This window comes from Heteronotia binoei, chromosome 12 (genome assembly GCF_032191835.1).
Source record: "Heteronotia binoei isolate CCM8104 ecotype False Entrance Well chromosome 12, APGP_CSIRO_Hbin_v1, whole genome shotgun sequence".
Lineage (NCBI taxonomy): Eukaryota > Metazoa > Chordata > Lepidosauria > Squamata > Gekkonidae > Heteronotia > Heteronotia binoei.
Window position 1 is genome coordinate 45,677,756 of NC_083234.1, and position 26,689 is coordinate 45,704,444.

Here is a 26,689-nt window from a genome sequence, read left to right on the forward strand (position 1 = left end):
CTGCAGTGAAAAGGAAGAAAAGTTCACCTGCCGGTGTTCCTCCTGTCTTCTATTGTCGTTGCTGTGTCTTTTCTCAAAACCTGGGAGAAGATTATAGTTGTAGAAAATGGGTGGTTCTGAAATAATTGTGGTTCATGTTTCAGGGCATATAAGTGCTGGAGAAATGTCATTCTTTTCTAAATTGATTTGCTAGTTTAGTTATGGTGTTAGGTTTGTTATGTGTTTTCAATAGATAAAAATAAAATAATTAGCTGCTGGTTTGCTATTGCCTGCCTCTGTGTACAACCCTGGACTTTCTTGGTGGTCTTCTATTTAGCTACTAACCAGGACCAACCATGCTTAGCTTCTAACATGTGATGTGATCAGATCAGGCAAGCCTGGGCCATCCAGGCCAGAGGAGAGTTGATAAAACTTTTCAGCTTCTTCTTTAATTTGAACTGTTGTTACAGGGCAGTCCCAAATACAGATACACTCATAGGTAAGGTAAAGGTAGTCCCCTGTGCACCCGACTCTGGGGTGACGTCGCATCACAACTTTTTCATGGCAGACTTTTTTACGGGGTGGTTTGCCATTGCCTTCCCCAGTCATATACATTTCCCCCCCAGCAAGCTGGGATACTCATTCTACCGACCTCAGAAGGATGGAAGGCTGAGTCAACCTTGAGCCGGCTACCTGAACCCAGCTTCTGCTGGGATCAAACTCAAGTCATGAGCAGAGCTTGGACTGCAGTAATGCAGTTTACCACTCTGCGCCATGGGGCTGCTACATTCATAGGTACATCCATATAATATACGCCCACAGAATTAAAAGTATTTATAAGGGTATAACTTTGCTTGATTGCACTATTAATCTCTTCACTGATGAGGCTACAGGCAAGTTTTCTGATTATACATCACCTCCTGAATCTTCACCTACTTTCCTGTTTGTTCTAGTATTTGTTCTCTCAGAGATCTGATATCCCAGCTCCTTACCAAGAATAGCAGTTTTTCAGCATTTTCCCGGTTATACATCTGGCACTATTCAAAATATATCAAGTAGAGGACCAATAGTTAAAACCTCATAAATACTTGTTATAAGTAAAAATACATGTATTTATTTTGAGAAAAGTTAAAAAATAGGGCCCAACGAAAGCCTCCTTACAAAGTACAAATGACATTCACCCAAGGACCAGTTATTGTGACTTAATGCATTTCAGCCCAATAAGGCCTTCTCCCTGCCAAGAATATCAGTTCTTCAGCAATTTCCTGGTTATACATCTGGAGTTATTAAAAATCTAACCAGACAGTGTGCTGGGAGTTCTATGTCAGAAGCTGCCAGGACTGTTTTGAAGGTAGAATCCTGTGAGGCTTAAATAATAACAGTTTTATTCCATGTTGTTAGCCGCCCTGGGCCTGCCTTGGTGAGGAGGGCGGCATATAAATTAAATAAATAAATAAATAAACTTGTAGGGATCAGAGCTGTCTTCTGAGTCCACTCAGAGCATCTCAGCCACTCATAGCATCTGAAAAAGGCCATGGAAGTTTATGCTGGAATAAAAATGTATTAGTATTTAAGGTGCCTCTAGACTCCTGTTTAATTTTTAAATGATCATGACAGCATGCACACCAAACTGTTATAATTAAGCAAATTAAATGGTCAAGAAAAAGTAGCCACTCTAGACTGTTTAGCTCCCCTACACACACTCTGAGCAATGTCTGCACGTATCTGCTGGATGCCAGGCCCATTTGCTATATGTATTTTGTAAGAAAATGAGAAGTTATTTAATGAACACATCTTTTTTCCTTGTGTATCTGTTTGTTGTTGAGTATTGTGAATTTGACAGCCATGTAAATTGGCTTAAATTTTCCATTTCATGACTTAATTTGTGTCAGAGTTTAGACCCCAACAACCTATTTCAATACTAGTTTTCAGTCCTAAAATGTGAAGCAATAATACAAAGGTCCCTGAGTATGTTCACAATAGCCCCATTGTAAAATACTATTAACTGGTCGCAAACCTGGAATTTTATCTCATACATCCTGCTTTCTCTGCAGGAGTGCAAAGAAATATTTTATTTTCACAACAATCTTGTATGGGAAGTTAGGTAAGTGACTCACCAAAGGTCACTTGCTGAACTGTGTGGTAGAGCAGACAGCCACATCTGTACCCCAGACATTGCATTGTTCTGTGGATCTGGGTTGCTGTGGATTGAGTTTTTGTCCCATTTAAATTGGATAAAATGAAGTGGTTTAAATTGAAAAGCTAGGTAGAGGAGATTGCAGACTGTTTACAAATACCACATTACATTTAGAGCAGTATGGCAAAAACTTTGTGTCCTATCCTCCAAAGTCCACCAGTGGAAGAACACATTCAAATCTTGCCTCAGTGTACACTCCCAGTAATCAAACAATGGTAATTTTAATGGTACTGGCCTTTTCATGCCTATATGTATTTGACTAGGGCCTTTCTTCTTGTTGCTTTCTGTAGATACACAAACAGCATATGTACTTTCTGATTGCAAAGTGAAACAGTCACAATACATTGCAAACTAAATACATGCTGAAATCATTCTTGAGAGCCAGTATAAAGGTTGCCAATCCCCAGCTGGGGGCAGGGGATTCCCCAGTTTGGAGGCCCTTCCCCCCACTTTAGGGTTATCAGAAAGCAGGGGAGGGGAAGGAAAATATCTGCCAGGCACTCCATTATACTCCAATGAGACCGATTCTCATAGGGTATAACGGAGAATTGATCTGTGGGTATCTGGGGGGCTGTTTTTTTGAGGTAGAGGCACCAAATTTTCAGTATTGCATTGCATCCAGTGCCTCTCCTCAAAACACCTGCCAAGTTTCAAAAAGATTGGACCAGGGAGTCCAGTTCTATGATCCCCCAGAGAAGATGCCCCTATCCTTCATTATTTCCAAATAGAGGGAAGGCATTTAAAAGGCAAGTTGTCCCTTTCAATGTGATGGCCAGAACTCCCTTCAGAGTTCCATCCCAGATATTTCTTGAGCCAGACCTGGCAACCCTAGCCAATACTGTATAACAGACAGCATTGAACTTGGACCTGGGATAGCTGGGTTCAAATTCTTGGTCAGACATATGGTTCATTGGGTTACATAGGCTCCCTCTAAGCTGTGGAGTCTTGTGAGTAAAAATTCTACTTCATGAGCTACTGGCATTAAAGTTGTGTGAGCGATTTGGCTACTGCATAAACTAGTTTGCTCTGGGGCCATCCTTCCTGAGCTGACACAAAAATGTGTGAGCCAGAGGCTAAAAAACTGTGAGCTACCTTACACTAACTCAGAGGGAACACTGGTTACCACTCTGCATGCCTCACAGGGCTGTTGTGAAGGTAAATTAAGGGGAACCATTTAAACTGCTCTGAGTAGAAAAGTGGAATACAATAAAGATAAATGAATTAGTTGGCAACCCTGTACCTGTTTGAGTATCTTGCAGGACTGTAGGCAGCCTTGTTTACTAGTTGTGGCTGCCACCTTCCAATATGAGATTTTTAGGAGACAAGTAAATTCCTAGTAACCAACAAAAACTCCTTTCTGCTTCTTTTGTATTTATGAATTCTTAGTTCCAGAAAGGTGCATGCTGAATTAAAATTATTTTTCAGTGTTTATTTCCTTTAAATACAAAGGATCTTGTATTTAAACACTGGATTAAACTCACAATTGTAGCAGTTAAAAGAGGATCCCGCCCATCACTTAAACATGACATTAAGCAGCCCTTAAGAAGGTGCAGCAAGGCTGCTCTGGGGCTTTTAATGGCATGCAAGTTGCAAGCATTTTCTTGGGAGGGCAGAGTTTATTGGGGTTTTATTGCACTGTGTATGTTTTTAAATTTGAAACTCTAAGGTGCCATGAGCCACAAAAGAAACGTGGGCTATAAATATTTCAAAAAGACAAGGGAGATGGAACTTTTGAATACTCCACCCTGAGAAACAGAGGTCTCAGGTAAGTGGGGAGGTGGATGGATTCTAAAGAATTTCCACTTTAGTGGCATAGCACCCATCTCATTTTCAACCAGAAATAGTCTTATTCCTTAAAGAAGCCCTCTTAGTTAAACGGAAACTGCAGTGTCATGCGAACACAAGCGGCCTCACGCTGGCTACTACAGCTCTTCAGATCCCCAAGTCAAACATTTTAAAAGGTAGCAAGTCCGCTTCACTCTGACCAGGAATCACTTCAAACTCCGCAACGGCATTGCGCATCTCTGAGGTCAAGACTATACATAAGAGACCTCTGCACCTTTAAGAGCTGAGCTATGATATCACCGCGTTTCCTCCTCACTCCCAGTGTTCGCGCCACTAAGCCTGATACGGAAGACCCGCCCTCAGAGCCTCGCGAAGCCAATAGGCGATAGCTGTCAAACGGCGAGCCGCGCCTTTGGCTGGGCTCCCTTCGATTGATACCTGCTGTCACTCAGAAGGCAAGGTGTGACGCGATTGGTTGAGTGTCGAGGAGCCTCGCTTTTGCCCTGCCTCTCCTTCGTGACGAAAGGGGGAGGGCAAGCTAGGTTGCGCGGGTTTGGGTGGTGGTTACCGGGCCGCAGCAATAGCAGCCGCGGCGGGAGTGGAACGTCCAGCGTGAGGGGGCGGCTGTTGCCAGCTGCGAGTCTTCGGCCCGGCCAGGCTCAGCGGTGGTGGCCCCGGCCATGGAGTCCTACGATATAATCGCCAACCAGCCCGTAGTCATTGACAACGTGAGCAGCGGCCGCGAGGGGGGAAGGGAGCCGCGCCCGGCAGTGGCTGCAGAGGGGGAGGAGGAGGCGGAGCTGGAGCTGGGTGGGGCCTCGAGCTGAATCCAGGCCTGGTCCCCGAGCTGGGCGGCCGGGGTGGGGTTTTCCTCTTTTCTCTGGAGGAGCTCGCTATCGTTATGAGGCACACACGGGTTCCTTCTAATGGGGAGGGAGTCCCAGACCGGCTTAAAACACCCTTCCCTTCCTCCTGCATTAACCCCGGATAGTAGTCATCATCATAATATGGGCTGCAGTGCATAACGGGGAGGTGACAATGATGGCTGGAAGGCACACCTTGCTAAAATAAAGCAGATCTGGGTTGGTGTCTGAATGGGAGATCGGGGAATTCAGTGCAAGCTGTCTTGAGTGTCACCAAACAAGAAGAAGGGTGGTGGGCTGTAACGTACTAGCCGTGGGATAATAAGTAGTAATGATTAATATTCTAGTACGCTAAGAAATAAATATTTCTTAAATGCTGCATTAAGAAATTGATATATGTGATTAGCGGCTATAACGTATTGCTCATAAAACTACCTCAAACTGAATCAGGCTACTAGTCTGCCAAGGTTTGTATTAGTAAAAAAGAGCAAGGGTTCAATAGAATCTTAAAGACATAACAAAATTTGTAGCAGGGGAAAATAATTTGTGAGCCCCTTTCTTCAGGTACTTGAAGAAGTGAACAGTGACTCATGAAAGCTCATCCCCTGTCACAAATTTTGTTAAAGGTGCTACTAGACTCTCTTCTACTGCTACATACTACTGTGGCTACCCATCTAGGTCTGTATTGTTTGTTTTGATTGGTTGCAGTTCTCCAGGATCTTAGTTATTACCTTATCCTTTTAACTAGAGATTGACCTGGGACGTTCTGCATGCAAAGCAGATGCTCTGTTGCTGAGCAAAACCCCCACTCCAAGTATATTTTAATACAGTGCAGTTAATAATTATTATTCTAAACTATTTCTTAATTCTCTGTCGCCTCAATAATGTTTGCCTTGTATTTAGAGACTTATTTGTCTTGTTTATTTATTTCTGTGGAGTTATTGGGTTGAATATCTGTTGTCATTTTGTAAAGTGCTCTAGATACCTGAGGAGTTTTGACTAATAAGTATTGTCATGAGATAATTGACTTTAGATTTAGAAGTGGGTAACTGCTTATGATTGCACTTCAAAACTTCATCTGGATAAGCCTAATGTCCATATTGGTGGTTCTGTGATATTGACATTGTAGAATTTCATGGATTACCATGGTAGCACTAGTGCGTATAAGCTTGAATTAGACCAGAGGCAATTATTTAGTTTTAATAGTATAGCCTTAAACATTATTTAATGGTGTCCTGGATGAATCCTACTTAATGCTCCATGACTGTTTTAAGCAATGTAATATATACCCAAATTGACATTTGGTGATGAGGGGCTTAATATTTATGCAACACTTTTTGCTTCCATTCTAGCTGTAAGTGTATAATGCTAATTAGTAATGGAAAATCTGTGGAGAGGGGCCTGGACCTGCCCTGCTTGCTAGTTTTATGAAAAGGTCCTTCGTATCAGGGGTGCTGGGTGCCTTATCTTTTACTCCAGAATCTTATAAAGAAAACCCAGGAAACATTCTGAATGTCCTTTGTTTTATCGCAGATTCAAAATAGTCCTCTGACAGCAAGACATCTAGCAGTACTGCTTCATGTGAACAAGCTAGGGTGCAAGGTTTTGGAGTGCGAGGAGCTTATTTCAGCCTTGCAAATAAGTGCAGAAAATCTGTCCACAACTGCTTTTTTTATTTGTTTGCCTGCCAACACATACTGCTGTGGCATATCAGTAGCCTGACAGAAGTGGTAAAAGAACTGTTTTCTGATCTACAAAAAGCTTCATTGCCTGGTTACTGAAGGCAATTCTTACTCATAACAGAACCATCTATCCCATCACTCTCAAGGTGACATATCTGGTTTTCATCTCATTCTGTCCTCACAACTAGCCTGTGAATAATTAGTGGGGTTCAGGGCTGTACAGGGCTTGGGTCTTACTAATCAAATGCTCTAACCATTGCATCTCGTGGCTCTCATATAATTGAACAGACTACATATAGCAAGTTTGGTTAATTATTTTAAAACATGCAAGCAAAAATGAAGGATACAGGACTGGAAAAAAATCTTGAGACATGAACTGCTTGGGTGCTTAAAATGTGTGGTTAACTGGCTGGCTCTGTGTTGCCGTTTGACACAAGGGATGCATCTGCCTGTTGTGCAGTTGTCAAGGTGGAAGGCTTATTTTGCCATTCTGCTTTTTGACTCAGTTAAGCTGTATAGTTGGGTGTAAGATTATGGAGAAGCATGAGCTTCCACAGCAGACTACACCTCACATATTGAACTGAACTATAGGCTTTAATCATTTTTGTTGTCTGCAGTAGCAGTTTTCATGAGTGATTACTACTAGTAGTACTAATGCTCCTTCTCCAGGAAACACAGTTTTAGCTTCCCAAGAGCCCTGTGAAATAGGTGAAGAAAAGAGTGAGTGACTCTCCCAAGGTCATTCTCCTCTCTGAGCTTATTGCTGACACTATGACTTTTAACAAGTTGTGTTTCCTACAGTCACACAGGAGCTGCGGGGAACTGCTTTTTAAGGACACGTGGGGACCTGATTCTGCTCCACTGCACAGTATTCTGAAATTGGAATTGATGTTATTTGGACAATTAAGAACTACCGTACTATATGTATGCCTCCAAAATGGGGCCCTGAGGATATTTTAGTTTGGGACAGTAAAGTGGGGAGAGCAGCCTCCCCCCCCCCCCACTGTATTGGAGTTCCAAGTGGAATTGAGCCCTCACAGTGGAAAAGACTGTTCCCCACAGCTCCTTTGCAAATGTGAGGAACTCAGACTGGAACAAAGACCCAACTGAATAAAAGTCAAAACATCTATTTTGTGCCTGAGCAGGGGGTGAAAGATGGTACTTCACTTTCAAATTTTATCTTTTTACACCTCATTGCTGCTTTGTTGCGGCTTGACCTAAACATGATAGTGGTAAGGCAAAAGCACACTCTAATGGACATTGTGCTCATACGGCATCTCATTTATATGGGCTGCTACCTGTCCAAATTAGCTGTAATCACAACATCCCACTGGAGAGACATATCTGATTTGCACAGGTAGCATTAGATATTTTGTGGGTGTGTTCACACTACACTAAATAATATGCATTGCAACTGGATTTTTACTGTGTAAGAATAGCAGAAATCCAGTTGCAAAAATGCATTATTTAGTGAACACACCCTGTGAGTACACAGTCCTGCGTGAAAATGCATTTTTCCTCAGTCAGCATCACACCAAATCAGGCTGCATTTGCCTTTGCCCAGTTGAATAATGCTTGTTTGGACATTGAACCCTAATGAGGACACTACCACGTGCAGCTTCTTTCACGTGTTCTCCAATGTCAAGGGATTAGAGATATGTGTTACCATGATTGCTGCATTTACTGCAGACATTTTTTCCCCCAAGTGATCATCTTGGAACAGATTTCAGGGTCGTCTCAGATATTATACATTTGGAAAATACCCCTTACCCAAATGTTGGATGCTAACACTTGTTACACTTCGATAAACAAGAAAGATTTCTACACTCTTCAGTATTAATGGCTTCGTGATAGAGTGCCATTAAGCATACCATTGCCTATTCAGTAGCATTGACCCTGATCACTGGAATCTTCTTTGCAGGAAATAAGAGTGGTTGCTGTGTGAAATGCACTTTTGCCACCTTTCCATATAGAACATTAAGCAAAATGTTTCTTTTGAGAACCACTTTGCAAGGGGACCTCCATCTTTACCAACCAGCTTTCCTTTGGTTCATGGTCTTATGCAATTTTTCTTTCTTTTTTTCCTCCTCCAGTGGATTTCAAATGGGAGATGTTGGTTATATTCCATGACTTTTTATCTGTATTCTTTCCATTCTACTGTCCTTACTGGCATGCAGAATTCATTGCCCGAGGTAGCCTTCTTGCCTTGCCTTGTTAGAGCTGTTTTTGGCTGCTTTTACATTCAGCCTGGCTAATACAAGTCTGTTGCTGTATGATTGTGATGCTGGAAAATGGTAATAGAATCAAAACATTGTGTTTGTTCTGAGCGTGACAAACCCTGTTTTGCATGATCCTCAGTTCTTTGATGGCCACATTTCTGTCATTTCTGTGAGATCACTTGAATAAAAAGTTTGCAAAATCTGGCAAAGGCATGTATATTGTCAGTGACTATTTCCACTTTGAAAGAAATTTGTGTAGATAATGGAAGTCTTTAGGGATGAGTGCTGCAGTATAGAATACGGGCAAAGTGTTGAGAATCCTGTTTAGTGGATGGTTATCCTGTGACAGTTGCTCGTATTTAAAAATGAATTTTTTTTAAAGTATCCATGTCCATTCTGACTTGTTCTGAATTCTCCAAATCACTGCCATCTTCAGCTCTTTTTGTGGCTTTGATAAGGCACTGTTTGGCTCTGCATTGTAAAGAATATGATTCTCCACCTGTTTTTGGAATCTTTGGAAAGCTGTTTTTGGAGGAGATACATAGACCACCATTTTTTTCAAATAATTAAAGTTATGCTTTTATCTGAGGTCTTCCTGGACCCTTCTGCTTGTGGGCTAGAACCTGGATTTCTTTCATACCAAACGTCACCTGTTCTGAAATCCATGGTTTCTTTTCTTTTCTTTTCTGTTTTTACTGTAATCATTCTACTAGTTGGTTTCTGACTTGTATGCATGTGTGCAATTTTATATAATTTTATGGTTAATGAGATTTCTCTTCATTAACTGAAGTGTTAAACACAGACCTGTTGTCAAATAACCCGATTTCATATTGTACACCAAACCACATTGTTCCTCTTATATTTATATTTAGATAATGTGCTCATTCCCATGGAATGATTGGGTGATTCTGGTTTGTAGTTAGATAAATATCAGATAAATGCAGAACATTCACTTTTCTTATATTTGCATTAATAATGGGGTGGATCCTGCCACTCCACTGAGCAAAGTTTGTTTGTTTATTAATTAAAACATTTATAACCCCACCTTTCCTTTTGGCTCAAGTTTAAGATCTTCCTCCAACTTAAATGGGTCTTCTGTTGGAGGAGGAGCTACTTAAGTTGGAGGAAGGTTCCTTGGAGGATGGTTAGATCCATCCTAAGTTCTCCACCCTGTTTTATGTTTTAAGATATTTCACTGTGTGACTTCAGAGTTCTAATAATCTATGTGTTAAGAAGTATGTCTGCAGAATCTCCAGTCTTGTGGTGTTACTTTGGAATAAACATGGAGCATGTACAAGAACAAAAGAATTGTATTCATTGTCTGGTGATGGATTCTAAAGGGAAGTTAGAGCCCTTATATGAAGATCTCATCCATTTAATTGTGTTCTCTGTGCAATAGGATTTGGCATGTTTTGGCCCATCCCATCACTGGGGTGTGACTGTGAAAGAGACTTGCTTATTCATGCTGCAAAGAAATAATTAGTGACTGGACTGAGAGAAGCTCTGCCCATCCTCAGAATCTTGGAGGCTAGCAAAGCCAGTCAGCCAAGCTGATATCTAATCCTTTGAGGAGGGCATGTCTACAACAGGGCTCTTCTATGGCTGCTGATTATGGAGGGGGCACTTTATCACTCTCCTCTTTGTAAAGCTGGCTGGCTTTTGGGAATGTGGTATTTAATTGTGTTTCCCTCTCACTAGAAGAGAGGAGTGCTCAGTTTGTGACAGTAGGGGATCTTTATTTGTGGCTCGGGGAACTAGAAGAAGGCTCATCTTGTGACATGGCATGAATCATTGGTTTGTTTTCTGTTCAGATGCCCTAGGCAGTTGCGCCTTTCTGTGCAGTCTGCCTTGGTTCCCATATTTCTCAGATGCGGTGGCGATTCTGACTCTTCTGGGAGCCAGCATGGCATAGGGATTAGTGGGTCTGACATGGGTCTCGGAGACCCAGGTTCAAATCTGCTCTGCTAAGTAGTTCTCTCTCTCAACTTAACCTGCTTAATCAGGTTGTTGTGAAGATGAGATGCAAGAGGAGAGAAAGTTGTAAGGCCTTTGGGGAGTGTCAGGTTAGTGATCTGTCCAGTACAGCTCCATTGTCTCTGACTGGCAGCGGCCTTGGGCTCAAGCGGCCTTGGGCTCAGCTCTTTGAGGCTTTTCAAAAGGAAGTGCTTCACTGACTGTTCCACCTTCGATTAATTAAGCAAGCACTTGGAAGCAAAATAATATACAGTATTTTTTGCACCATAAGACTCACTTTTTCCCCAAAAAAATGTGGAGGGAAAAGTGTGTGCGTCTTAAGGAGCGAATACTGCAAAAAATTCACACAAATGCCTCTAAATTCACACAAACGGCTCTAAAAACTAGGTGCGTCTTATGCTCAGGTGCGTCTTATGGAGCGAAAAATACGGGTAAATGGTCAAGAGTGGAGCAGTTGAGAGGCACTGGACATTGCATCTGCTGTGCTCAGCTGACATTCTGCCCATGCTGGCAATCAGTGAGCTTTACTTTCAAAAAGTAGATGAGGTTATGTCACTAGATTAGCTTGGTCTGAGTTTCTTTTATTTTTAGTATGAGGCCTTGTTTGTGATGTGATGCTGTAGCATAAACAAAGGGACAACAGAAAGAATGATAGTGTGTAGCCTACATTTCAAATGCTTTGTAGGCTTCCCCTCCACCAGCACAGCTTCAGATTATATAAGTGTCACTGGGAAGAAAGGGCAAACTGAATGGTGTCTTAACCATCTAGTGCATGAGTGGAACACCAAAGAGCAGGGGTCCTCAAACTACGGCCCGTGGGCCAGATGCGGCCCACTGAGGACGTTTATGCGGCCCGCCGGGTTATGGCAAAATCAGACCGGAAGTGACGTTCGACCTAAACTCGCGTTAGCAACGCACACTTCCGGCACTGGGCTGAGGCGGCGGAGACAGAGTGTGAGGTGATACCGAGGTGAGGTGAGTTCCCAGGCCGGGGTGTGTGGTGTGGGGAAGGGAGAGAGATGCAGAAGACGGAGAACTGACGGCCCGCGGCCTTGTACAGTAACGGCAGTCCGGCCCTCCAACAGTCTGAGGGACAGTGAACTGGCCCCCTATTTAAAAAGTTTGAGGACCCCTGCCAAAGAGGAATGAAGCTGTAGACACTGTGGTGCTTACTTTTCACCGGAGCTTCTACATTTGTCTCTTTTGAGTGACTGGAATTTAACAGATGTATTTCTTTTGCACAAGAAAGTCTTTTACCTTTTCCTAAATTTTTTGCCTTTTTTTTTCAGGGTTCAGGAGTAGTAAAGGCTGGTTTTGCTGGAGATCAAATCCCAAAATATTGCTTCCCAAACTAGTGAGTATAGACACTAAACAGTTTTCTTTGTCTCTTCAGTAAAAAGGTGCGGAGGATAAAGTTATGTTGAACCAGGATTTGGGGGTACTGGAATCCTAATCCTCAAAACGCTCACATGTCCTGCCACATCACTAGATAACTGGTTTTGTTTCTCTTGCTAGTGTGGGCCGTCCGAAGCATGTCCGGGTCATGGCTGGGGCGTTAGAAGGAGATCTCTTCATTGGACCTAAGGCAGAGGTAATCCTGCACACACTTTTTTATTTTATTGTCTTGTGGTTCAGACAAAAATACTATTCCCAAACAACTAATCACATTTAAAACTCAAAATACAATGCTGTGGGCAGGTGCCATACACAAAAAGGATGTAGGATTCAAATCAAAAGAAAGGATATTCAGATTAGGGGAGTGGAAAATAAGGTAGGGATGGCAGATCATTTTTGATGGTATCACAGTCAAGTTTGAGTTGCTAACAGGCATTTTCATCCAGGTGGGACCAAACCTATCATCCTCTGTTGACATTCTTGCTGGGATGCTGGTGGTGCAACTATCTGCCAGTCCTTATTCTCCTGGCTGGTGGCAGAAGCCAGAGTATCCATTCCTTATCTGCTGCAATCTGAGAGCAATTGTGTGTGTTGCTTTTGTTTGGGTACAGCAAAGTCTTTTATAGGCATTCATCATTTTATTGAGCTGCACCCTGGAACTCTGGATTTATTCCAGACATGTGAGATGCCTGGCAAATCTGCCTTCACTGTATCCGTTTCCCCATATCTTCCCCCTGGGTGAGGTAGTCTCTCCTGCTGATCTCTATAGCCCTCCTGTTCTATGTGAAGGCAGTTCCAGAACTCCTAGAATACTTGTGCTTGAGCCATTATAGCATTGGGTGAGGCAATTAGTTTTTCACTTTATCCGTCTGCATATTCAGCTGTTGCTTCTGCTACACAGAAGTATTTACTGGCTGCTGGAAAACACAGCTGCCCCCTGGCTTTCTGTAGGCTATCAGGGCATCTGACACATGATTGATGCTTTGTTGGGAGCTGAAGAAAGCCCACAGTGATCAAGCGACTCCATTGGATTGAACATTCCCTGTTGCATTAGGAATCTGTGATAGCATGTTAGCTTCCCTGGCAAACTTGGCAGTTTGGGTGTAGCTGCTTTCCCTAGCTATTCTGAAAAGTCTGTTCTGGATAGCAACAAAGTCATTCTACCCACTCTTTCTGTCAAGTCCAGTTTTTGCTGGATGTAAAATGTTGCTTCTTTTTCTCATTTAGGTAGGGCTTAAGTGTTGGCTTTTGTATACTGACCCCATTGTTGTGAATGTGTTACTCTTCGTCCTATAGGAGCATAGGGGGTTGTTGTCCATCCGGTACCCCATGGAACATGGTATCGTTCGGGACTGGAATGACATGGAGAGGATCTGGCAGTATGTTTATTCCAAAGATCAGCTGCAGACATTCTCAGAAGAGGTAATAATCCCTCCTTGGGCTTTGGGGTTTCGCTTTGTGCTGGCTTTTCAGTGAGAAAACCGCTGGGCTGCCTGGACCTTGGGAGGAGAAGTGATGATCTTAGGAGCCTTTTCCTGCCAGCAGGGATTGCAGTTGTGGTTTCTCTCATCAGATATGATGGAGGCTTCCTCATCCTTGGGCAGATGTACCTGGCCTGGATCCCCTTCTCTTTAACAGTCCTTGACAACTGGAGAGCCAGTTTGCTGTAGTAGTTAAGGGCTGTGGACTGTAATCTGGAGAACCAGGATTGATTCCCCACTCCTCCCCATGCAGTCAGATGGGTTCTCTCAGAGTTCTCTTAACCCCGCCTATCTCACAGAGTGTCTGTTGTGGGGAGAGGAAGGAAAGGAGATTGTTAACAGCTCTGAGACTCCAAGTGAAAGGCAGTGTATAAATCCAACTCCTCCTACTCCCAGTTAAAGGGGACTTGTATGTCTTCGAACCAAAGTGGCTTTAGGAGTTGTTATATAAATCCCCTCCCCCATGTCTGTTCATGAAGAGGTCTGCTTGAGCATTGAAATCCAGTATTTTCTGTAGTCACAAACAAATACTGATACTTTTTTCTCCCACTAGAAGTTTGACTGGATGCACCAGAATGCATTTTTAAGAAGCACGGCAAAATGTTCTTATTTCATCAGTCAGTTATCCTGAAAAAAAGAATAATAGTGTTTTCTGTCTGTGTTTGTGTGTATTTCTGTTTCTCAGGTACAGAAACCAGATTTTGATTTCCCCCATTTTATACTTTGTGGTTATAGCCATTTTTTTTTTAAATGGTGTGTAGAAAAGCCATATAAGTAGCTGAATAAGTGAATGAACCTGCCCCATCCTGACAAAGAAGACCTCAGCCTCTCTTTGAGAGGATATTGTAAGGATCAAGCTTTGAATTGCTTATTTGACTATGGGGACAAGAGGGCTGTTGAACAGGGATATAGAAACTTGCACTGCCAGATCCTTCTTACTAAGCCAGGCAGAAATCAGTTTGCGTTAGAAGTGAGAGACTCCAGAGCCTTCTGGTTGTTCCTGCCTCTTGCTGTGATAGTTGGGGATTTTGCATAAGAACCCTGCCCCCTCCCCCACCCCTCCAGGGCTATAGCTGATCATACTGTAGCTGGAGAGTGGTAATTGCTATGAAGCACAGCAGAACTTTTCAAACACTTTATGAATGAATGTGTTTCATTTTTTAAAAAATCAGCTTTTGGAGCTATGTTGAAGAACACACGCACAAATCCCTGCATACAGTTGCTTTCCTAGGTTAAACTGGGCTGGAGTAGGCATGATGGGAAGGAGTAGCAAGCCCTGTATTTCATCTTGTCCCCCTCCTTTCTCTTCCAGCATCCTGTTCTCCTGACAGAAGCCCCTCTAAATCCCAGCAAAAACCGGGAGAAAGCTGCTGAGGTTTTTTTTGAGACCTTCAATGTTCCGGCTCTCTTCATTTCCATGCAAGCTGTCCTCAGTCTGTAAGTATTTAATTGCTGGAAAGATGTATTTGTGGGGGGAGATAAAGCTGGAGCCTTTCTTGCTGTCAGGCTGGTCCTGACAACCTTTTAAATGCAGCTGGCCTATATGCATGCTTCAATGATACTTCAGGGAGTCGCTCAACAACTTTAGGAAGCATCAGTGACTTATGAAGGGGCATACTCTTTGTTACCGCTGACACTAGTGACTAGCAAATTGCAGAGAATGCTTTCTTTTACTGTTTGCCAAACATTGTGATAAACCAGCGAACTGAGCCCCTATTCCCGGTGGTGGGGGTTGCCTTTGTAGTATTCTGCTCTGTATTCTGTGGCAGAAGATTGAAACGTTATTCCTGAAGAGCTGTAACTCTGTGTGATTATTACTGACAGATGCTGACTACAAGCTATGCCTGGTGATTGGTATTTTTCTTCTGTTTGGCAAGGAATTGAACAGTGGCGAGCAGTGGCAGGAATGTTGGACAGAGAACACCTTGGCTGATGACTGGGATTTCTTGCTTGGTTTCCACTAATCTGTTCAGGAGTTGACATGGATTAGTTTATCTTGTTTGATGATACGAGTTCATGAGTTCCCAGTTCAGCCAGCTGCTATTTATGCATCCTGTTGCAAGCCTTGCCAGGTTCTGTTAACTGCTGCTGTACTCTACCCTGGTGAAGGTGCCTTCAGACTGAGTTGAATTGTGTTTTTTCCCCCAGTTGTTTCCTGAACCTAGTCTTTCAGTGGTGCTTTGGAAGGCTGTGTTGTAACTAACAAACATCCTCCTTGCCTCCCTCTGCTTGCCCACAGTTATGCCACAGGTCGCACTACAGGAGTGGTGCTTGATGCAGGGGATGGAGTGACACATGCGGTACCCATCTATGAGGGCTTTGCTATGCCCCACTCGATCATGCGGGTAGACATTGCTGGGCGGGATGTTTCCCGTTACCTCCGCCTGCTGCTGCGGAAAGAAGGCTATGACTTCCACACCTCAGCTGAGTTTGAAGTGGTCAAGACAATAAAAGAGGTAAGATTAGGATAGCTGGATGCATCAAGGAGACTCTTGTCAGAAAACTACCTGGTCTTTTTAACTTCTAGAATTCCAAGAAGGGATTCGGGCTTGTAAGTAGAGCACTGTGCTAGAACTGTGGACATTGGAAGTAGAACCCCTGGTGGCTAATTATCAGGTTTGAGAGGGAGTACCCCCCTAATCTGGCAAGCTCTGTCTCCAAGCACCACTTTTGGACACTGCCTCCACTGCTTTCTCTGGCCTCACATCTGAGGAGAGAATGTTCAGTCTCCTGTGCATCTGGGCAAGAGGTTGAGCATGTCACTGGCTGTTTCCCACCTCACTTTGAATAAAGCTTAGCCAGTCCTGAAAAATCTACCAAGTTCTTGCAAGAGCAGCTGTTCCTGTGAGAGCTCAAAGCCCTACCATTGGTTCTCTTTGTGGTCCTGTGTCTGAGCAGCTGACTGGAAGAGTACTTTCTGGTTCCAGTGCTGCAGTGTGTAACTGCTATGCCTCCCATTGGACAGCATCCCCCCATCATTGATAACCCCCCCCAAAGCTGGTGTCAACTGGGTTGTAAGGAGTTCGCACCTCTCAGGCAGTAATGCCATGCTATCAGAGCACTTCTGCTTAAAAGTGCTGTGCTGTTGTCCAGGGAACCTAATGGAATCAAAGAATCTCATACATCTGAAAGAGGGCGTGAGCGAGCAGAGGAATGTGCATCTAGTCAGCTGAGTTGATGTTAAGCACAGCAGTTTTTAAAACTCTGGTCCTTAGGGCACTTTCAAAATGCTGACAAGCTGGTGGTTTCTTTTGAAGTTTCCACCATACACTGGAGAAGCAGGCAGCTTTTTGTTTTGCTTATATGTGAAGCTTCAAAACCATTCATTTGTCAGCACAAACACAACTGCAGAGGAACTTCAAAGAAACCCTCTGCTGTGCGCATGTGTTTCCTTCCAGCTCTCATCTGGTTTTGTGGAATTGTGGCCACAGAGGGGAAAATGCAGCCACTGAGTTTGAATTAGAAAGTTCTTGAATACCAATTTCCCAAGAAGCTGTCTGTAATAATGAATTAAAAAACAGTCGTCGACAAAGACTATGATGCAGGGCCTTCCCCAGTTACAGACAAGGAGTCAGATGGGCCATCAACCTGTGATTTAGTGGATGCTGAGCAGATTGTGGATGCTTGAGCAGATTGAGGAAATGAGCATAAATGAGCCCTCACCTCAAGCCCCTGCAGAGATGACTGTGACCAGAGTGTCACATACTTCTTCCTCATTGTATAGCAGGCAGTCTGTGCCATAGAATATTCCTTTCAATTTGTTTGGTTTTTGTGGTCCTGTGTCCATTTGTTCTTTTATTGCTGGTGATTTGACCAGTGTTCCCTCTAAGCTGCAGAGTCTTGTGAGCAAAAATCCTACTTTGTGAGCTACTGGCATTAAAGTTGTGAGCTACTGCATCCTTCCTGAGCTAAGACAAAAATGTGTGAGCTGGAGGCTAAAAATCTGTGAGCTAGCTCACGTTAACTCAGCATAGAGGGAACACTGGTCTTGACTTCCCTTTTCTTTCCCTTTCTCTCTTCTTTCTTAAATCGCTTCTTGTCTAACATCAGCTCCCTAGGCCTTTTCCCTTGTATTCTGTGCCCTTCTCTTCTCTTGCCTCATATTCTACAAACTCCTAAGAAAAGGCATGGGATAAGCAAACCAGGACAGTAGACCTGAATGATGCAATATGGTCTAAGGATCTTATGCTCCTAAATAACTGTAGAGTGATTGAGAACACAGCAGTTCTGGAATGGCATTCTGATAAAGGATTGTACATACCTTACGAGTGAGGCATTGATGGCATGGTAGACATTGGCTTAGGGGAGGGCTAACAGAACCATTGGCTTATTTGAGGGCTGAAGTGGGAGCACCTGCTATGATTTTCTGCAGCAAATGATTCCCAGTTTTCAGCCTGGTTGTCTCACGTACTGTCTTTCCACCCCATAGAGGGCTTGCTATTTGTCCATCAATCCCCAGAAGGATGAGGCTCTGGAGACGGAGAAGGTGCAATACACACTGCCTGACGGGAGCACTTTAGATGTAAGTTTCTGCATAAGGAAGTGGTTCTTTCTTCTAAGAGGTGACACTGAGAACAAAGAGGCTAGGAGTTCTTTCACAAACACATTTGCAGTGGTGAGAGCAGTGCTTTTTTGTACAAAAAGCCCATCAGGAGCTCACTTGCATATTAGGCCACACTGCTTGTCCTGGGAGCACATGGCTGCTGCATGCTGGGTCGGACCAGCCAGAGCCCAGGCCAGCCAAGGTAGAGCTCCACTCCTGTGGACTCTGGCAGAAAAAAAGCCCTGGGTGAGAGCCATCATTACAATCAGAAAAACTTTGGGAGGTGTTTTTTGTTGTTGTTCATATGTTGGCATATAAAACACACAGTAGTCCACGTGGGTCTGTTTGTAGTCATGGAACCGTGGCCCCCCCATACACACATAAATCATGCTTGGAAATGTTGTAGTAAGTAGTTCGAGTGCTTATAGGAGCTTGTTCGAGTTGAGCTTGAGCTTTATTAAATCTCTGTTGCTCTCTTGGCAGGTTGGTCCATCCCGGTTCCGAGCTCCTGAGCTGCTCTTCCAGCCAGACCTAATAGGAGATGAAAGCGAAGGGATCCACGAAGTGCTCGCATTTGCCATCCAGAAATCTGACATGGACCTGAGGAGGACGCTGTTTGCGAACATTGTCCTGTCTGGGGGGTCTACACTTTTTAAAGGTACAATGCTCCTGCAAGTTGGTAGCATTTGGAGGTAGAAAGCTTGTTTGTGAATTTAGAAAAAGGTGTAAAATACAAGAGGCTGCTTTATTACAAGAAATGAAAAGGAGACTTCAAAAGATGAACTTCATTCAGGCTCAAGGCATTTGTGTTAGTTGCCTCTAAAAAGAAGTTTTCTGTTAAAAATACAATCCCCCTAACACTGGTATAAGCCCAGTTAATAAAAATTCCTGTATTGTTCATATGTTAAAATTATATTAAAATTACCATAAATGGAATGATAAGAATATAAAAACATAAGAGAAGCCATAATGGATCAGGCCAGTGGCCTATCCAGTCCAACACTGTGTCACAGAGGATGTGTTCACACTTCACTAAATGTGTTTTGCAACTGGATTTTTACAGTGTAAGGATAGCAAAAATCCAGTTGCAAAACACATTTAAGTGTAGTGTGAATGCACCCACAGTGGTCAGAGCCCAGGTGCCATCAGGAAGTCCACCAGTGGGGCCAGTAGATGATGCAGCAGAGCCTCATAAAGAAAAGACACATTAGGCAACAAAAAACAATTGGAGTAATACAAGATTTAAATTTAATATTGTTCCTTTTTCTTTTAGAACAACATATTAATTGATGACAAATATTTGCAGATATGAAACTCTTTTCTTGTCTTGTTGAGACCTAGTGATGTTGCCCCTCAATGGAATTATAATAACATAAAAACATAAGAGAAGCCATACTGAGATCCCCTTTAACTGGGAAGTGCTAGGATTTGAACCTGAGATCTTTTATATACGTACCAGTGATACAATGGCATCTCTGTAGGATGAGGAGTTGACATTCTTCCCACACGTTCCCCAGCGAGCACTAAGATCAGGAACCCAAAACCTCCTGGTTGTCCCCGGGCCAAAGGAAGCCCGCTTGAAAGTTACAAGAGACCGGGCCTTCTCCGTAATGGCTCCATCTTGGTGGAACCAGTTGCTCGAAGAGGTAAGGGCCCTGCGGGACCTTACCCAATTCCGCAGGGCCTGTAAGACATCCCTCTTCCGGCTGGCCCACAACTAATCGGCACTGAGTACTGAGTACTGAACATCGAATACTGAACATCAAATACTGAACTTGTAACCGATGAGTGTAGCTGTAGGACCGCCGTTTGATTTTAAAGTGTATGTATATAACAAATGTTTAGATTTTTAACTGTAAATTATGAAATGTTAATTTTAATGCTTAATCTTAGATTTTATGTTAGTTTTATATGTTGTAAGCCGCCCTGAGCCACCTAGTGGGAAGGGCGGGATATAAATCTTAGATAAATAAATAAATAAACATTGAAAGGTGAAATACTGAAAGGAGGTCTTCCTCTTTCCATTCCTGCGCTTTCCTGTTTTGTGTAGCAGCTGTGAACAGGTTTAATGTTTTGAACCCTATTCTCTGGTGCCATGCTTTGGGCCAGAGCATTAAATGAGAAAGGACTCTGCCCCTTCTTGTATAGACATTATTAGGAAGGGCTTTTTCCTGGCCCCATCAAGAGCCACCTCTATCCTGAAAAAGATACGATGCCAGGCATAAAAATGCCAGGATGTGGGTGGCTGTCAACCATGGCATCCTCAAACGGCCCCCTTAACCTGTTGGAAGCAGAGCATGCAAACCTGGAGTGACGTGATGATTTTGGCCTTCTTGGGTGCTTCATGCAAAGTTAGAATGGCAGCACTGTTGGTGAGGTGGGGCCTTTGACAGCCTTAGGGGCCCTGGCAGATACTTGATACTTGACCTATAGCTAAAGTGGTCTGGGTCTACACATCAGAAAATGGGATATGGAACTACTTCACGTCTTCAGAGGAGTCCAGATTAACAAACTGAAGCAGGACTTTTTCATAATGGGCCAGATTGTGTTTGCCTGCAAATGTAGTCTGTGCTCTCAGAGAAAAAGTTTCTCAAGGGAGATAATTGGCCAGCATCAGAATTGTTGGACATGACATGCAGAGTGAACATAAGGAGCCAGTTTGTGCAGAGAAGAACTCTGGGTCTCTTCTTACCTATTATTTCCCAGTTGTGGTAGCAGCTTTGCAACCAAGATAGGTCTTTCCCAACATCTTTGCCCCCCAAATACTTTAGTTGGTACCTTGTTGTGTTCTTCTGCTTTCGACGGGGCGCCACTGGTACCAGTGCATGAAGTCAGGAGCTTGGGAGTGCTACTGGAGTCTTCCTTGACAATGGAGGCCCAGATAGCGGCAACTGCCAAATCCGCCTTTTTTCATCTTAGACGGGCAAGGCAGCTGGCTCCCTTCTTGGAACGAGGTGACCTGGCAACAGTGATCCATGCGACGGTCACCTCGAGATTGGACTACTGTAATGCCCTCTACATGGGGCTGCCCCTGTACCGAACGCGGAAACTGCAGCTAGTGCAGAACGCAGCAGCCAGGCTACTAGTGGGACTACCTCGGTGGGAACACGTGCGGCCTAGGCTGCGGGAACTGCACTGGCTGCCAATTGTATACCGGGTTCGTTACAAGGTGCTGGTTATCACCTTTAAAGCCCTATATGGCTGAGGACCTGCCTACCTCAGGGACTGCCTCTCTCCATATGTTCCCCAGAGAGCACTGCGTTCCAGTTCACAAAATCTTTTGGAAATCCCTGGACCTAAGGAGGCCAAACTTAAAACAACTAGGGAACAGGCCTTCTCTATAAAAGCACCCCAATGGTGGAATCAGCTGCCGGAAGAGGTACGGGCCCTATGGGTTCTTAACCAGTTCCGAAGGGCCTGCAAAACTGCCCTCTTCCAAGAAGCCTTTAAGATGTAACCAGAACAAATATTACGTTGCCTGGATAAACAGAGACTGTAGCACCACTGTATTGTTTTAGCTTATTCTTAGATTAATTTATATTTTGTATTTATATTGTTGATTGATTTTATCTGTTATTGTTGTACCATGATATTGTATCATGCTCTGTAAGCCACCCTGAGCCTGCCTTGGCAGGGAGGGCGGGGTATAAATAAAAACTTATTATTATTATTCTTAGGGCAGGGTGTTTACAAAAGTTGAGTGAAGGTGCTGAGGGAATACCTAAATGAAATGATCCCACAGTACTTGTCATCCATCCTTTTGGCTGTAAGAGCGTTATACAATGAATCAAGGAAAATGCAGTTTCTAAATGTAACGGCAGAGGGCAGAGTTCCCATATAATATAACCTCTGCTGGTTGAAAGCACAATCCTGGCTTTCTCTGACTTTGTATTCTGGGGAAATGCTGTCTGCAGGGATAGTCATTCTAAAGCCCATGGGGCATGCAGGACAGCTGGCCTGGCCTGAGTGGGCTCCCGATTGCCCATCGCCTTCCTCTGCATGAAGGGGTAAAGAATGTGTACCCTCCTCCTTCCCAGGGCTTGGCCTGTTGGTGGCCTTACCCACCCACCTTTATTGAGACCAGGTTAGGTGGGGTGAACCCAGGGGCAATGATTCCGGGACCTCATCTTGGACTTTTTCACAGGGCCCCAGAATCACTGAGACAACCCTGACTGCTTGAGTGTTTCTTTGCTTTTTGAAACAAACCCAGCAGGCTCAGCTTTATATTCACTGCTAAATCAGCATTTAGAAGACTCAGCCTTCCATCCTTCCGAGTTCGGTAAAATGAGTACCCAGCTTTCTGGGGGGGAAGTGTACCCAGTGTACCCAGCTTGCTGGGGGATGACTGGGGAAGGCAATGGCAAACCACCCCGTAAAAAAGTTTTCTGTGAAAACGTTGTGATGTGACGTCACCCCAGAGTCAGAAATGACTGGTGCTTGCACAGGGGACTACCTTTACCTTTTTATTAAGTAGGAGAAAAAATCCTTAGATGCTGGGTTGTAAATGAACAGCTGGATTTTTAAGAGTTGCTATAATTCTAATGTAGTTTCTTTTTTCTGACTCTTATGGGAACAGTTCATTTATACCTGAGGTATTGAGTCATGCCTCTTGAAAGCCTCAGGGTACCTGATAGTTCTGGCCACTTGGATCATGGTACAGTGCTCCTAATTCTGCTGAATTCTTTGTGTCTATTCTGTAAGGCTTTGGGGACCGGCTGCTCAGTGAAGTGAAGAAACTGGCTCCAAAAGATGTAAAAATTAAGGTGAGGAGATGGAGGAATTGCAGGTCTGTTCTTGCTTGAAATTTATATGCAAATCTGTGCACCCCTCTTAGAGGATAATGCATGTTTTGCAAAACCTCTGCTGGATCTTTTACCTGATGCATGTACACCTTTTGTAGGACTGCTTTGTATTTGCTTGTCTGAGTGCTCCTACAGTCTTGATCTCGATGGAGAATGGGGAGGAGGTCACATAAAGGAAAAGGAGAACATTAATAAGACCCTTTTGTGTTGTGTTTGGTTTGGAATTTAAGTTAAGTTTTTAGTGGTGTATTTTTAATTGTGTTCTTATTTTATTTTATTTTCCTAACGGCTTAGAGAAAGGAGTTAGCAATGCAATGTGAGTTAACAATGCAAAACAATACAAGAACCAATCAAACACCATTAAATAAATATAAATACAAGATAACCAAATCCTGATCTTTATGTCATGCTCCTTCAGCCCAAAGGAAGGGGGGGAGAAATTCCAATCTTTGTACATTTTTTAAAAAATGGAGCCAGGTAGGCAACAGGAGCAGTTTGTGTATTGATGTGGGGAGAGATGGATGGAGTAATCATGTCCTTTGAAATCACATGTAGTTGTGATCTGGTTTCCAAACCACTTTGTTTATTTACTTGATATCCATGAAACTTGAAATCTGCTTCTGCTTAGAATGAAACTTGAATCTCTAGCTTATTTGGAAACACTTAGAGTTGTTACTGGAGGACTTAATATGACTTGCATGGTCTGCTTTGAGTCTTATTGATTGGAAGAAAAGTGGGATATAAATGTTCTAAATATCTGCACACTTGGATGATGGTGCCTGCTGAAGTGTTGACGGAGACTGCACTCTGCATCTCAGTTGTAGTAAGGGCATCCTGTAGGGGCTTGACTATGCTAGCTGCAGTGGAAGAAGAGGCATGGTGGTTCCACCCAGAAAACCAGTTGCTTTAGGAAGGAGCTAACTGTAGCATCGAGACTTATGCAGTGTTCCTGCCCACATCTCTGACGTGTTTTTCCTTCTTGCAGATCTCGGCTCCTCAGGAGAGGTTATACTCTACATGGATTGGGTAAGAAGTTCCTTCACATTTCCATTCCTAGTACCTAGCAGTAGAAGCTCCAGTGGAGCAGTAATGGGGTCCAGCTGTATAGTTTCTATATGGCTGTTTAGAAATTGAGGGCTGTGTAATGGTTGGCATTTCTCATCTTTCTGTAGTATTCCACCACAGAGAAATATTTGGTGGAGGTGGCTCCTTTCACCTTAGCCGAGGAAGTTCTCCTGTGCCTGGGGTGGCTTTGGAGTACAGGCTAATCAAAACTACTTTGTGGGATTTGGGTAGAAACAGAATCTAGGTTTGATGTGCCAAAAGTTGAGATGAGGCAGCCCATGTGCCATTGCTTCTCCAGAAGGAAATAGTTGATTGGGTGTTGGCAGAGATCATTCTCTTGCATTGCTTTTTGGCTCTCTGACCTTGCTTTCATTTTCTATCTCCCCCCCCCCCCACAACAGCGGCTCTATTCTGGCCTCCCTGGACACTTTTAAGAAGATGTGGGTATCCAAGAAGGAGTACGAGGAGGACGGATCCCGGGCCATTCATCGGAAGACCTTCTAGGGCGGGGTAGTGGGGTGGTGGCAAAGCAGCTGGTGTCCTTGGGTGACTCATCCAGGTTGTGTCTTTTCTCTTAACCCTTTCCTGTCCAGGGCTGCTCCCTCCTTGTTGGTTGGGGCCAATTCCCACCTTCCCCTGGGCCTCATGCTTACCTGTCTTAGTGCCCTGTCCAATGCATGTTGCTAGCATGTGCCCCTTGGGTGTGGGAGGCACAGCTGTATTTTTGAGGCCTTGGCTGTGGTGGAGGAGGGCAGTGGCCCCAGCCAGGAAAGGAACTCAAAGCTCCATTCCTCTTCCTGATCTGTTCCATAGGAAAAGCACCAGGTGATGCTGATGTAATGCTGATGCTCTGTGCCAGCCAGTAGGAAGGCTGCTTCATGCCTCTGTTATATCCTGTAAGACAGAGGCCTTCGTGGTCTCCAGTTTGATGGAGAATTATTGGAAGGCTGCATCTGGCAAAGAAGAATGAATCTGTAGATGTGGCTGCCTGTGGTGGCTGCATTGAGTGCTTAAGCCATAGCACAGGAATTGTCCTAGACCCAGCATCTCTCTCAGCCTGTTGCATCTAAACATGTCCTTGCTTATATGGCAGGCAGCTAGCCATGCTAAGCATTTTTCAGCCAGGATATGAGTGGTACCTAGCCTCTAGACCTTTCAGTGCTGTTAGGGACAAGTTTCTCGACAGCAGCTGAAGAAACTACCTTAGCACAAATCCCCACCTTCCCTCATCCATCCAATCATAGTGAAAAAAGAAAGGGCCAGTCCGTTGATGGACTGTGTGCTTAATCAAAGCTTCACTACGGTTACTGGGCAAAGGTGTTTCCTTCCTTCCTGTGGTTTACCGCACAGGGGACTAATACTGTTTACATTAATGCTGTCAGTCTAGGCTTGTGGATTTTGTAGGGGCAGGGTAAATACAGAGAGTTCTCTGGTGGTCAGAGAAGCTCTGGGTAGCTGTTGCTGTGGGGCCTGGCCAGACATTTCTTATACATTGCTCCTGTGTCTCTCACCCACCCCGTCTCCTTTTGAGGGTTGCAGAGGCTGGTGCATTACTACCAAGACATTCCTGTGCTGGGTAGAAGAGTGTGGCTGTGGCACCAGTTCCCCTCCCCCTCTACATCTCTTTCCCCTTCTGCTGGGAATGGATTCTCAGACCAGTGGCACTTCCTTTGGGTAATACCAAGGTGGTTGTGATGGCGGCAGCCGTGCTTGGTAGGGACTAAACACCTCTGCTACTTTACCAACTCCTGTTCCATCTCACCAGGCCTTTTATTTGTAAAGCTGGACTGGGAGTGGGTGGGGGCAGCAAAATAAGTTTGTGACCCGGCAGAGGCAGGTAAAGCGGTAGGGGAAAGTTCAGCTCTTGTTGCCCACATAACTTTAGATCTAAACAGGCAACTTCCCCCTCATTTCCACTTACAAGATGAATGAAGTGCATGTTAACAACTCATGTGGTTGTCCCTGTGGGGGCTCATTTGGATCTTTGTTTAAGCAAGGAAGTTCCCCTTCTGCTTTTGGGAGCAGCAGAGGTGTTGTCGAGCCTCTGTGCCCTACATCAGTCACTTCCTCCAGGCAGTTTGGGTGGTGCCTTCTTGCTCAGTGATGACCCTGGCCATAATCTGCCCCAAGATGCAAAGCTCTAGCATGCTGGTTTTGTTTTTTTGCTTTTTTTTTTTTTTTTTACAAAACCACCACCACCCTCCCAAACCCCGCTGGGCAACTAGAGAGCAATACAGCAGGGGTTCCACTGTAGCCAAAGTATACAGCAGCAGAGAGGATGGGAAGCTAGCTGCCTTCTGACTCTAGGTGCATGATAGCAATTAGCCTTGGACTGGAAAGGGTTAATTTTTTTTAAAAAAACAATGAAAACACATCAATTTAAAAGAACCCCTTGCAAAGGGGTGACTGTATCCCTCAAGGGGCAATGGCTCTTGCCCCTCCAAGCGTGTGTGTATATTGGCTTCTTCATATTATCTGCCACCTAGAGCAATCTATTCCAAATGGAGGCAAGTGCAAACACCCCACCCCCATTCCTTCACCTCTCTGGACTGCAATGTACAATAATTTAACACAGTTGCCTGTATTTTTATTTTGTAAATTCATTATAGTAACTATAAATTAATGGACAGTAGCTTTGTGTGTGTCATCTCTACAGCAGCCACCACTGGAGGAGGCACAAATTAAGTTGGGTTCTGCCTATTTT

General features: G+C 44.0%; 1 protein-coding gene across 1 annotated transcript; it reads left to right on the forward strand.

Annotated features, from left to right (window-relative positions):
• The first annotated feature begins 4,476 nt into the window (after positions 1–4,476).
• On the forward strand, positions 4,477–26,617 carry ACTR1B (actin related protein 1B). The gene is made up of 11 exons (XM_060251832.1): positions 4,477–4,689; positions 11,989–12,053; positions 12,215–12,290; positions 13,391–13,516; positions 14,888–15,012; positions 15,815–16,031; positions 18,005–18,097; positions 18,602–18,776; positions 22,820–22,881; positions 23,906–23,946; positions 24,387–26,617. The coding sequence occupies exons 1-11, from the start codon at positions 4,642–4,644 to the stop codon at positions 24,487–24,489; spliced, it is 1,131 nt and encodes a 376-aa protein (XP_060107815.1). The 5' UTR covers positions 4,477–4,641; the 3' UTR covers positions 24,490–26,617.
• The last annotated feature ends 72 nt before the right edge of the window (positions 26,618–26,689 follow it).

Coding starts and splice junctions, on each gene's coding strand:
- ACTR1B (XM_060251832.1), top strand. CDS start 4,642: ATGGAGTCCTACGATATAATCGCCAACCAGCCCGTAGTCATTGACAAC. Junction 12,054..12,214: donor AAATATTGCTTCCCAAACTA/GTGAGTATAGAC, acceptor TTCTCTTGCTAG/TGTGGGCCGTCCGAAGCATG. Junction 22,882..23,905: donor CAAAAGATGTAAAAATTAAG/GTGAGGAGATGG, acceptor TCCTTCTTGCAG/ATCTCGGCTCCTCAGGAGAG.